Consider the following 13144-nt stretch of genomic DNA (forward strand, 5'->3'; position numbering starts at 1 on the left):
ACTACGTAACAGTGTATACTAGATGTAAAAGGTTATCGCTAGCCTTGGTCGACCTTGTCATTGACTGGAATAATCTTTGCACCAAGAAGAATTATTCTAACGAGGTTTTTTTTCCTAGTGACATTGATACTTGACAAGGAGAATGGAGATCGTGGAGGATTTCCCCAGGGACACAGGCTGGTCCTGGGTCGTTTTGTTGGGTAAGTAGAGTTTTAAGAACCAGGGTGGGGACGGGAGGCTATAGGGTTGTAGAAAATTCGCGTAGTGTACTTTTGCTTTGGGCAGTATTCAGCATGGTACAGCCCTCCCGCTCCCTCCCCCCGAAATAAAATCTTTGGCACTGTCTGAATTATGTACTTCGAAGTTGAAAGCCTATCTTGCTCTAAGAAATTGAGTGAATATACATATACTGTATAGATATAAAATATTAATTTTAACTATAAAGTAGCATGCAGTAAAATGTTTCCTATTTGTACACGTTTAACACATTCATTTCGATATCGTTGTTTTTCGTGCACTTGCATGTAATTTGTTTAAAGAGCGGTTGGTACAAAGTACATGCACTTTTTATATTTGTATGCTCTTTAAAAGAAATAATACCTAAAATATATCCACGACATCGTCCGAAATAAGTCAATACCCATTCTTTCTGTCTAGAAGTATAACAATTTCACAAAAAGGCACAGACCTCCATTACATCAAATCTCAACAAGACAGTGAAGAGATATATATCTTAATTAATGCAAATATATTGGCAGTTGGAATTCAAGATCATGTTTTTGCCCCCCCCCCCCCAAGAAAAGGGGGGATTATAATTAAATGTGGCAGGATCTCATTTTGTATATTTATCGATTCTGATGTATTTGTTATATATATGTGCATGTAACTATAGAATCACAAAAGTTAAACATTCGAGATCAAGAAGATCAAAGTTTATTTACTGCATCAGATATATATTTTTTTCTTGGTACGGAGGTAGATCAAGATTACATAAGAAAAGCTGCCTACATGCTGAGAGACATGTAGTTCCCCCCAGTACCCTGCTCTTTATTAATGATTTATATACTTACCTATAACTGTATATTGTAGTTACCTGTGCATTTTACTTACCTGTGTGATATACAATACTTTCAGCCTCAATGACCACATGTTTCCTGGAAATGGGTACCTACAAATGTTTTGGTATTTACATGAACGCGTATCTGGAGGAATTCAACACGTCAGTTACAGTTGTGTCATTAATCTCAGGAATCTTCTCAATTTCATTTTGCATAGCAGGTAAAACAAACCAAAAAAAACAAAACAAAACAAAGCAAAAAAAAAAAAAACAACAAACAAACAAACAAACAAAAACAAACAAAAAATATCTTAAAATTATGGTTCTGTCTGGAACAAATGTAAATTAAATTCAAAGACATCACTAAAGCGAGTTAGTTACATAATTTGTGTTATTTCGCTCAGGAATTGTTAAAATACATTTTTTATGATCATTATCTATAAATATTTCTTTACTCTTTAAAAACTTTTCTAGGTAAGTTCTAGGTATTCCTTATATCTTCCTGTACTATAGATGTGTTAAGGACGCGTGCTACAAACAAAAATTGGATGGATTGGTATATATATTTTTGAACTATATATATATATATATATATATATATATATATATATATATATATATATATATATATATATATATATATATATATATATATATATATATATATAATTATCCTCTACAATATTAAGAAATTGTAGATTTTCTATGATGTTCAAATTTCTTCCATTTTCCATTACTCCTGTAAATATATGCCTTTTTTAAAAATCACTTTATAGGGCATTACTGAGAAAATTTGAAAGAAAAATTCTGCTTAAGTCCTGCATTTTATCTATACAAACAGTGATTTACAAATATGTGATGCTATATTTTCATGATTTTTGAAAAAGAAAACAAAACTTTTTATCACATCCTTAAATGATTTATATTTCTCCTTGCTTTCATTGAAAATTAAAATGATTATCGACAGAAGTATTGCACAATCTTTCTTTGTTTATCCACAGGAGTCGACATACCTATCAATTTTTACGATATTCCCCTTTAAATAAATAAAAAAAAAATACATAATACATTTTAAGGTATTACGTATTGTTCATTTATTGAAAAATATCGTTAAAATTAATAGATATACGCTGACTCCTGTGGTTTATCATGCATATTTTACAGTTCTGCCGGTGACGGTTTTTGGAACAGAACGGTTCAGCTGTCGGACAATGGTCATCTACGGGGGCTGCGCCCTTTTTGTCGGGTATATCTTGAGCAGTATTGCCCCTAGTATTGAACTCGTGATGCTGGCTCAAGGGGTTTTAGCAGGTAATAAAAATACTAGTAGTCCAACGTCTCTGAAAAAATTGTCGAATTGAAAGCTCAATATCCGCTTAAAAATTGAACCACCCAATTCAAGTTTTATAGACATATGCTTGTTTGAAGAAGTCATTATATAAAGGCCATTTCAATAGCTCTTTTCTTTGTCCCAAAATGCATTTGTTTACTAATATTACAAATACTACATAGATTAACATTTTTAAATGTGAATATTAAAAGAGACTACATAATGTTAATCTTTATTTTTCCTTCTGTATATAAAACCCGATTCTATAAACATTTTCTAGCAAGTGGATCGGCCTCTATACATCCACCAACTTTAATCATCCTAGGAAGATATTATGATAAAAGAAGAGGATTTGCGAATGGCTTAGCAGTAGCAGCCGGAAGTCTAGGAGGGATGGTCACGCCAATTGTGTTCACCAAGTTAATGGAGGAATATTCCGTCAGGGGCGCTCTTCTCATTCAGGCAGCTTTACTGTTTAACATCGTGGCTGCTGCATCCTTGTTCCGACCAACAGAACTCACCGCCAAGCTGTACCAGTGTGAACAGCAGAAAAAGGAACGAAAAGAGCAACGCGAATTACTGAAACCACACAACATTGATGATAAGGCTTCAAATGGAAGTCTACTAGTGAAAGAAGTCCAAAATGGCATTGGCTACATTGGCAAGGAGGAAAACGGACCTTTAGTTCCAAATCATATACATTCAGTCGAACATATTTCTGTAAGAGAAATTCATACTCCACGTTTATCGTATCTGAGAAAACCAATGGAACATCATCATAGTACATCCACTGTGTCTCAATTTAGCAGTATCCATAGTATCATGTCGCCATCTATAGCAGACCTCCATTTAGCATCAACAACAACACAAACAGAATACGAATCTGATGAAAAATGCTCGTGTATGAATACTTTTTTGAAAATAATGGATGTTAGGATGTTAAAGAATAAGCTTGTATCTTTGTTTACCGTTGTCTTCTGTGTGGGCTCTATAGGAACCTGTCTTGGGGTCATATTTGTTGCCCCATTAGCCCGGGATCAGAATCTCACAAAGGACGAAATAGCAATAACCACGGCTTTAGTCAGTGGATCTGAATTTGTATTTCGGATTTTCCTCGGAATATTTGCGGATATGAATGTAGTTGAGAGATACCGTATTGTTCAAATCTCTCTCTTTGGGACCGGTGCTGTTTTACTGTCTTCTGTTCTGATTACGTCTTTCTGGCAGTTTACGATCTTTAGTATACTGTACGGGTTGTTTAGCGGACCCTTGATCTCCATGTATGCACCTGTCTGTATAGATTTTGTAGGATTAGAGAAGTTTCATCGAGTGATAGGAATTTTGATGTCCTTTCAAGGAATTTCTCTCGGGGTGTTTGGACCCACAGTAGGTACAGGCAGAATTTCAAGATATTAAATTTAAATACTTTAAGAATTATTTTTTATGAAGAGATTCGAATTTACTTATAATTTCAAAATTTCATTTTTCTTTTCAGGTATAATGAGAGACTCTTTCGGTTCCTATGTCCCAGCATTCCAAATGATGGCAGCGCTCACAATTTTTGGAGGGCTTCTTCTGTTCTTTGTTCCATGTTTGCGCAAGCAAGAAACCTTACCAGATGTTGTGGTTAACAAAGATGAACTGATACTCGAAAACAGTACTAAAGAATAGGATTCCGTGTTGTAAAACACGAAAAACGATATATGTTGATTTCTTTTTCTTTTAAGTACTTCAATTTGTGTTCTTGCAAAATACGTGTACATTATTTCATGTTAATTCTATATTTCTTTCTGAATAATGGATTATAAAAGCAAGTTCAAACAAATTCAACGCTATTACTCTGAAAAAAATTCCTCTGATAATGATACCTGTGTTTGACCATGAATTGGCACAAATAATTTTGTCGTGAAATTTGAACATATCTTGACCGACACTATTCACGACAAATTCACGTGAGCCACTCAGATCATCCTGTCGTTTATATGAAAGGGGGTCAGACACCGTACTGGTAAACATTTTCACGTGCTTATGTTTGTATATGTTGATGCAGCCTATTTAAAAAATTTGTTCTTGCTAAAATGATATTAGTTTTATTTGTATTTAAATACAATGAGCTTGTTGTTGAAATATCATGTTTGTCCTAGTTTTGCGAAATTACAATCACACTGCACTGTGTATGTAAGCAGCAGTGTAATCAGACTGTATGTAATTATTAAATTAAAACATTTAAAATAAATTTGTCTTAAAACTTTAAGCAAAACTTTTTTTACGATATTGATGATACAAAGTTAATTTTACACATGCAGTGCATGCATTTCATAAATGTGTACATGCATACGAAATGTCTATGTTTTCACCGCACCAAATTACAAATTTGGGAACAGCTGTGGTATACTTGACCTTTCTCCACTGCTTGAAGCACACACAGATACGTTGATAATGTGACTGCTTTAAAAATTAGGCATTTGTTTTAAATCCTTTGATCTCGGTCAGTGATTCATTGCCGTTTTGCTCTGAGTGGCAAATGATATTATATTTAATTTTTTTAGAGTGAAAATAAAAACAAGCAATCAAGAGTAGCCTTGGGTCGTCCTTTATGGTCAGAACCCTGAGATACAGACAGCAAGTGCGCCGCCGTCTCAAGTCTCAAAAATGCATATGTTTAGTTTCATCAAGCTGCTTTAGAAGACAAGATATAAGTAAAACCTATAAAAGGGTGATACTTGTACATATGTACATTTTCTATAGATGGTAACGTGGATTAAACAGACGTTTTATGATTTTTTTTTATAATACCTAAGCTATTAAAGAGTATTTTTCACATTCTCTTAAGATTCCTGTAAAACTATGATTAGTTATTATTGAAAAGGAATACTCTTTTATTTTTTATTGTAAAAAGTCTGTGATTCTGAGGTCAAATGATAATAAGTGTTAATGATTTCAAATATTTGAATATGCTTAAGAAATGAGAAGTAAGATAATCATATGTTAAACAAGATGTGTTTGTGAAACACTGATGCCCCCGTATGGCAGCTTATGGCGAAGGTTAAAGTTTCTCAAATGCAAGTCAAAATCCAGGCCAAAAAATAAAAAAATGTTAAATTTGAAAGCCCTAGCTGCAACTGTTCAAAAGTTATGGCGAAGGTTAAAGTTTTTAAAAAGTAAGTAAAACATCAACGTCAAGGTCAAAGTTGTTGGTATCCAAAGGATTAGGTCTAGTCACAAGGATTACATATGTAAAGTATGAAAGCCCTAGCACCAACCATTCAAAAGTTATGGCCAAGGTTAAAGTTTTTCAAAAGTAGGTCAAACTCCTATGTCAAGGTCAAAGGGTCAAAGTGGTTTGTATCCAAAGGAAAGTGATGTCACAAGGATTACATATGTGAAGTATGAAAGCCCTAGCTCTAACCGTTCAAAAGTTATGGCCAAGGTTAAAGTTTTTCAAAAGTGGGTCAAACTCCTAGGTCAAGGTCAAAGGGTCAAAGTGGTTGATATCCAGAGGAATATCTTGTCACAAGGAACACACATATTACGTTTGAAACCCCAAGCACCAACTGTTCAAAAGTTATGGCCAAGGTTAAAGTTTTTCAAAAGTAGGTCAAGGTCAAAAGGTCAAAGTGGTTGGTATCCAAAGGAAGGCCTTGTCACAAAGAATACACATGTGAAGTTTGGAACCCCAAGCACTAACTGTTCAGAAGTTATGGCCAAGGTTAAAGTCTCATAGAATTTTGCAAAAATGGGTCAAACTCCAAGGTCAAGGTCAAAAGGTCAAATATGATGGTACCCAAAGAAAGGTCTCGTCACAAGGAATACACATGTGAAATATGAAAGTCATAGATCCAACCAATCAAAAGTTATGGGCAAGGTTAAAGTTGACAACAGACAGACAGACAAACAGATAAACAGACAAACAGATAAACAGACAAACAGATATACAGACAAACAGACAGACAGGACAAAAACAATATACCCCCGGGATCTTTCGATCCGGGGGCATAAAAAAAATCATGTTGTTTCAATAACACGTTTCACGTTAGAAGCTTAGATTTTCACCTATTCTCTATTCTGAACATAAAAAATACTGGGAATTTCAAGACTGTATTTTCTAATTCAGAGGCCTGCATCAATTTCGCAAATTAAAATCGGAATTAAGAAAAATCTTAATATATGAATATTGGATTGAATATTATTTTAGATTTAATGTAAATTTATTGTATACATTTTTTTGGTAAAGCATTCACAAAGTATAATCACACAAAAGGTTTTGAGAAAAAAAAGAAGCTTTTGAGAATTGAAATAACATGTTGATTGACTAGTATTCAATTTCCTATGAAAAATTATTTTAAAAATAGTATATATATTTAGTACATGTATTATTCCAAACATTGAATAAATTAGAATTTGTTCATTTCATTCATTTAATACAATATTGATGATACACAAGGAAAGATATAATTGGAAAAGAAAATGCTTAAGAAGGTGTTTATAAAGTTCTTATTCAGTATGTTGTGTTTTTGTTACTAGTATTTAGTTCTTAGAGCACAATGCACGAGTGCACAGATTACGGAGCATGATAATGTAGGACAAAGGATAATGATAATGTAGGACAAATGTCTTATTCAATAAAAGTTTCTTTTACGCACAGACAGTTTTTTTCCTCTAAGATAAAATGATATTCGTCTCTTATTTGATAACAATTACCTAAGTTACATGGTCTTTTGGTTTTCCTAGGCATCACTCTGTCTGCCTTTTTGAATAGGGAGATAGTAATACGTAGTTTTAAATTTAAAAAAACTTTACAAAGTTTCATGATAAAATTAAATAGTTCACAAATTTTGAAAATTTTACATATTTATAGAATTTGATGTTCATATCAGTTTGATATAAATAACAAGCATTCTGAGAGTATTGCATTAGCAATACTAGTCCCCTACCGGCAAGTGTAATCTGGTTCCCGTAAAAAAATGAAAATGCCATAATTCCGTTAAAAATCATTGAAGCGGAACGAATGCAAACTTGATCTATAAGTAGTCAAGGTTAAGTCACACACCAAAAATCAGCACAGTATCTGCAAGCGTTTAGAAAAAAATCGCGGAAAACCCTTAAAAATTGAAAAGGTCGTAATTCCGTCAAAAATCAATGAAGCCGAACGAAATGCTAACTTGATCTGTAACTCATCAAGATACACTCACATACCAAAAATCAGCTCAATATCTGCAAGCGTGTAGGAAAAAAGTGCGGAAAACCAAGTGGGACAGACTGTCAGACAGACAGAGGGACAGACGGACAGACATTCAGACAGACAGACGGACGGACAGACTCAGTGGAATCCTATAGTCCCCTCCGGTTTCACCGGTAGGGGACTAAAAAGATGCTAAAATCTAGTTGTCAATCGGAAAAAAAACCTAGTTTGAATTCTTTTATAATTTTTAAAATGTTGCTATTGAAAGTATATACTCTTGTATTAAGCCATGTATGTAACGAGAGAAAGAGAGTTATAGAATATTAAAATGTTTTATAACATTTAAAGTATTTATATTTAATCTTAATAATTAGAAATATGTGGCCAGTATAGCAAAATCTTCTGAGTGAAAACTGTCAGGAATTTATTTAAAGAATGTATTTTAAAAATCAGCATTATCATTATTATAATTAGCTTATTTCACCAAAAGATTAAATACATGTATACCAAAGTGCATTTTACTTATGGTGTATAAAGTACATTAAACCAGGTATTTTCATAAAATTCTAATTATCAAGGTTTTAGGAAAACACTGGTTCGTGATGATAGACGAACATATTATGTAGCTTGAAGTTTTATAATTTTTTGAGAACATGACTTTATCGGTCTCTTCTTTATATTCCGAAAACAACGAAGATTAAACGTGAACAAAATTACATTCTTAAACAGTAAAAAAGAGTTTTGTATATTAAAACTGTAATAAAAAGAGAGTAAAGTGTACAAATTCTAAATGGCGTATACTTTTGTTCATTTATTAATTTTGAAGTTGAAAATTTGTCATGTTATTATTTTCAATTTTAGATTGAAAATTAATATACAAAACTATTAATTAATAAAAATATATTCACAACATTGATAGACAACTACAAAACTCCCACTCTTGATCCTTATTACTGAAAATTGAAAATATTTTGTTTTTAAAGTTAAATCCATTAGAATAAATGCAGTACAATCAACATATAGCTAACGCAATATAAGCTTATAAAAGGTCGCTGAAACTTATCATACATGTATGTGAAATATTAAGTTCAATTAGAAGGATTTCGTTCAAAAGAAACTTTAACTATTCGTAGTACAAATAAATATCGTTGTCATTAGCATATTCAACCTTACGAGAGAGAGAGAGAGAGAGAGAGAGAGAGAGAGAGAGAGAGAGACTGGCATAGATATGTAGTGATTTCACATGTTAAAGGCTAATAGTACTTGTATTCTAGAAAAAAAAAACTTTGCCCATTTTAATAAAGATCAAATAGCTGTATATATAGTGCAGAGTGTGCCCTTGCATATCTATTGCAGGTTACAAATAAAATACATGTATGTAAACAAACCGGGCATATATTCGATGTTGATTAAAATACATGTACTAACGTACTCTTTTCAACAACTTTAGAATATGACGGTTTCCATTCTGTATAGGAATATTTACATAATCTGCTGGGTTATCGCAATCTTTTGTAAGGAGGTCAGCATTTGATCTTTGCACCAAGACGCATAAATCTATCATTTTTCTTCGTAGCATGTAAAATCTCACAATAAAAATGGTCACAGGGGAGGATTTTCAGAGGGACGCGGGGTGGTCCTGGGTCGTTTTGCTCGGTAAGTAGACATCCTTGTGTGCGTAGACTGGTACTTTTCTTTTTGTGTTTTAGTCTTGTTTTTACACCTAGTATGTACGCTCTTTAAAAGAACATGGAAGGCAAGTTAGAATTCAAGATATATGTATAAACCAGGGGGTATATCTTAAAACTACAAAGCTGTTACATGGTAATTGAACACATTACAAGCAACACACATACTCTAATGTTTTGTTCCCTTTAATTTTCCCAACTTGAACATTCCTTGCACTATAATAACTTTTATTAATAGTTTTACTCATTATAGTATGCATCAGAATGTTTTTAACTATAATTGAAATGGTCACGATATATTAACCAAAACGGCTTTCTACTTGCTGAACTAAGAGTGATAAACTTTACTGACTATCAGATACATGTAATTGTGTATTTTTTGAACCTATAAAAAGTAAATATAATTTTTTCTAGCATCAATGACAACATGCTACCTTGAAATGGGTACCTTCCGATGTTTTGGCATTTACATGAATGCGTACCTAGACGAATTTAACACCTCTGTTACAGTTGTTTCGTTGATCTCAGGGGTGTTTCCAATTACGTTTTGCATAGCAGGTAAAAAAAAACCCCTAACTGAAACAGCTTTTAAGGGTAAAAGAAGTTAGCTCAGAAACAATTGTCACTTATGACCCAGTCTCTAACATCTTGCTCTTTTTCATCTTGATGATTTTACAGTTTTACCAGTGACGGTATTTGGCACTGAACGGTTTGGCTGTCGTGCATTGGTAGTCTACGGCGGTTTTGCTCTTTTTGTCGGATATATTTTGAGCAGTATAGCTCCAAATATTGAAGTTGTTATGCTGGCGCAAGGAGTCATTGCAGGTACTACAAGCAGTTAAAATGTTTTTGAAAAAAAAAATCAATGTCTCAATCCAGATAAAATTGTGCATTTTGTTTTAAGTATACATGTACATTTGTAAATAACTGTTCTGAACTATTTATTGCAAGTCTACACATTTAGAAATGTGTGAAGGTATTTTTTTTCCTCAAGATTGGTCTTGTTTTCATATGTAAATAAACTGTTTTCCCATAATACGAACATTTTTTCTCTTCAGCAAGCGGAGCAGCCTGCACAAACCCACCAAGTTTAATAATTTTAGGAAGGTATTTTGATAAAAGAAGAGGGTTTGCGAATGGCTTAGCTTTAGCAGCCGGTAGCTTAGGAGGTATGCTAACGCCTATTGTGTTCACGAAGTTAATGGAGGAATATTCCGTCAGGGGCGCTCTTCTCATTCAGGCAGCTTTACTGTTTAATATCGTGGTTGCTGCATCCTTGTTCCGACCAACAGAACTCACCGCAAAGCTGTACCAGTATGAACAGCAGAAAAAGAAACGAAAAGAGCAACGCGAATTACTGAAACCACACGGCATTGCTGATAAGGCTTCAAATGGAAGTCTTCTAATGAAAGAAGTCCAAAATGGCTCAGGCTACATTGGCATGAAAGATAATGGACCTTTGGTTCCCAAACAGATACATTCAGTTGAACATAATTCGACAAGAGAAGTTTCCAATTCACGTTCATCTTTTCTGAAAAGACGAATGGAACATCATCATAGTACCTCTACTGTTTCTCAGTTTAGCAGTATTCATAGTATCATGTCGTCATCTTTAGCAGACCTCCAATTAGCATCAAAAACGAAAGACTCAGGCAACAAATCAGTTGTTAAATGCTCGTTTTTGAATACTTTTTTGAAAATAATGGACATTAGGATGTTAAAGAATAAGCTTGTAGCTTTGTTTACCATAGTCTTTTGCACAGGTTCAATAGGGGCATGTCTTGGTGTCATATTTGTAGCTCCATTAGCTCGGGATCAGAATCTCACAAAAGACGAAATAGCAATAACCACGGCTTTAGTCAGTGGTTCTGAATTTGTTTTTCGAATATTACTCGGAATATTTGCGGACATGAATGTTATAGAGAGATACCGTATTGTTCAAATATCTCTCTTCGGGACTGGTGCTGTTTTACTATCTTCTGTTATGATTGCATCTTTCTGGCAGTTTACGGTCTTTAGTATACTGTACGGGTTGTTTAGCGGGCCTCTGCTTTCTATGTATGCACCAGTCTGTGTAGATTTTGTGGGATTAGAGAAGTTTCACCGAGTGGTAGGAATTCTACTGTTCTTTCAGGGAATGTTCCTCGGTGGATTTGGACCCACTATAGGTAACAAATACTAATTAAGTACATGTATATTGAGAAAAATCAATTATATTTAAAACTATTCTAACTAACTAATACATAATTAGATTCACTAATACTTTCACAATTTGATTTATCTTTAGGTGTAATGAGAGATTCGTTTGGTTCCTATATCCCTGCGTTCCAAATGATGTCATCTGTTACAATTTTGGCGGGATGTCTTTTATTCTTTGTTCCATGTTTACGAAAACTAGAATCCGCCCCAGATATTGTGATTGAAAGCGAATAATCAAAGCTTGAAAATTACCTCAAAGAACCTTGCTGAGGATAGCATATTAACTTGCATGTTAATTTGCCCTCGAATGAAAAATAAAATAAAGGGGAAAACATGTTTGCAGTTCTTTTACAAACCAGCTCTTAGTTATTCCCTTATGCACATTATTATTTTTGTTACAATCTTTATTTGTTTATGAAAAGTTGCCTCAATCATTTTCATAAAAACTAACACAAACGGACACACAGTTCCAATCATAAAGTCTGCTCGTCAGACGCAAGTACACTTTCTAGATTGTAAAATATATTGTAAAATCACTAATTTTCATGAGGGTCCAATTTGCATTGTTTTCGTGGTTTGCGGAGACCCAAGAATTCATCCTCCACGAAGTGTTAAAATTTGTAATGAAAATAACGCTAACGCGAAATCAAATCCCAACGAACCAACATTCATTTTCTTAATTCACAAAATTTTGAAAATAAGTGATTTACAGTGTACAACTGTATTACAAATTACTGTTTATTGGTCCCATTAGTGTCTACTTATTAGAAAAATAAAGTCCTATACAAATATAAATAAATTGGAATCATTTAAATCATTAGTAACTTTAATTATTTTTAATTGGAATTTCTTGTGTGAGTGTGTGTGACTTAAATATTTTTTCTTAAGAAAACAAGATGTGTTTGTGAAACACTGATGCCCCCGTATGGCAACTCATATCAAAGGCTAAACTTTCTCAAATACAAATCAAATATGTTGGTACCCAAAGTAAGGCCTTGTCTCGAAGAATATACCTTTGAAATATGAAAACCCTAGCAACAACCATTGAGTAGATATGGAAAAGTTTAAAGTTTTTCAAAAGTAATTCAGTTACATCAAATTCAAATGGTCCAAATTAATTGTGCCTAAGGAAAGGCTTTCTAACAAGAAATACACATGTGAAATATGAAAGCCCTGGCACCAACCGTTCAAAAGTTATGACCAAAGTTAAAAGTCTTTCAAAAGTAGCCTGTAGGACAAACTCCAAGGTGAAAGGGTCAAAGTTGTTTGTATCCAAAGTCTTGTCACAAGAATTACATATGTGAAGTATGAAAGCGCTACCACCAACCGTTCAAAAGTTATGGCCAAGGTTAAAGTTTTGCAAAAGTAGGTCAAACTCCAAGGTCAAGGTCAAAGGGTCAAAGTTGTTGGTATCCAAAGAAAGGTCTTGTCACAAGGTATACACATGTAAAATAGGAAAGCCCTTGCTTCAACGGTTCAAAAGTTATGGCTAAGGTTAAAGTTTTTTCAAAAGTAGGTCAAACTCCAAGGTCAAGGTCAAAGGGTCAATGTTGCTGGTATCTGAAGAAAGGTCTTGTCACAAGAAATACATCTGTGAAGTTTGAAAGCCGTAGCACCAACTGTTCAAAAGTTATGGCCAAGGTTAAAGTCTGAAAAAATATTGCAAAAGTGGGTCAAACTCCAAGGTC

General features: G+C 33.6%; 2 protein-coding genes across 5 annotated transcripts; both read left to right on the plus strand.

Moving 5' to 3' along the window:
• LOC133188569 (monocarboxylate transporter 8-like) lies at positions 1-4641 on the plus strand. 4 transcript variants are annotated; one of them, XM_061324046.1, is made up of 5 exons: positions 2-200; positions 1135-1278; positions 2222-2368; positions 2668-3777; positions 3883-4641. In XM_061324046.1, the coding sequence occupies exons 1-5, from the start codon at positions 143-145 to the stop codon at positions 4056-4058; spliced, it is 1635 nt and encodes a 544-aa protein (XP_061180030.1). In that variant the 5' UTR covers positions 2-142; the 3' UTR covers positions 4059-4641. The 4 variants fall into 4 exon arrangements, with proteins under 4 accessions (XP_061180032.1, XP_061180030.1, XP_061180033.1 ...); XM_061324049.1 differs by having other exon boundaries at positions 2668-3773; positions 3883-3979; XM_061324050.1 differs by lacking the exon at positions 2-200 and adding an exon at positions 1532-1613 and having other exon boundaries at positions 1231-1278.
• Positions 4642-9167: 4526 nt separating this feature from the next.
• On the plus strand, positions 9168-11712 carry LOC133188570 (monocarboxylate transporter 9-like). The gene is made up of 5 exons (XM_061324051.1): positions 9168-9225; positions 9672-9815; positions 9936-10082; positions 10316-11425; positions 11545-11712. The coding sequence occupies exons 1-5, from the start codon at positions 9168-9170 to the stop codon at positions 11688-11690; spliced, it is 1605 nt and encodes a 534-aa protein (XP_061180035.1). The 3' UTR covers positions 11691-11712.
• The last annotated feature ends 1432 nt before the right edge of the window (positions 11713-13144 follow it).

The sequence above is a fragment of the Saccostrea echinata genome, unplaced genomic scaffold (assembly GCF_033153115.1).
Source record: "Saccostrea echinata isolate AGI-Se365-2 ecotype Australia unplaced genomic scaffold, CSIRO_AGI_Sech_v1 ptg000016l, whole genome shotgun sequence".
Taxonomy (NCBI): domain Eukaryota; kingdom Metazoa; phylum Mollusca; class Bivalvia; order Ostreida; family Ostreidae; genus Saccostrea; species Saccostrea echinata.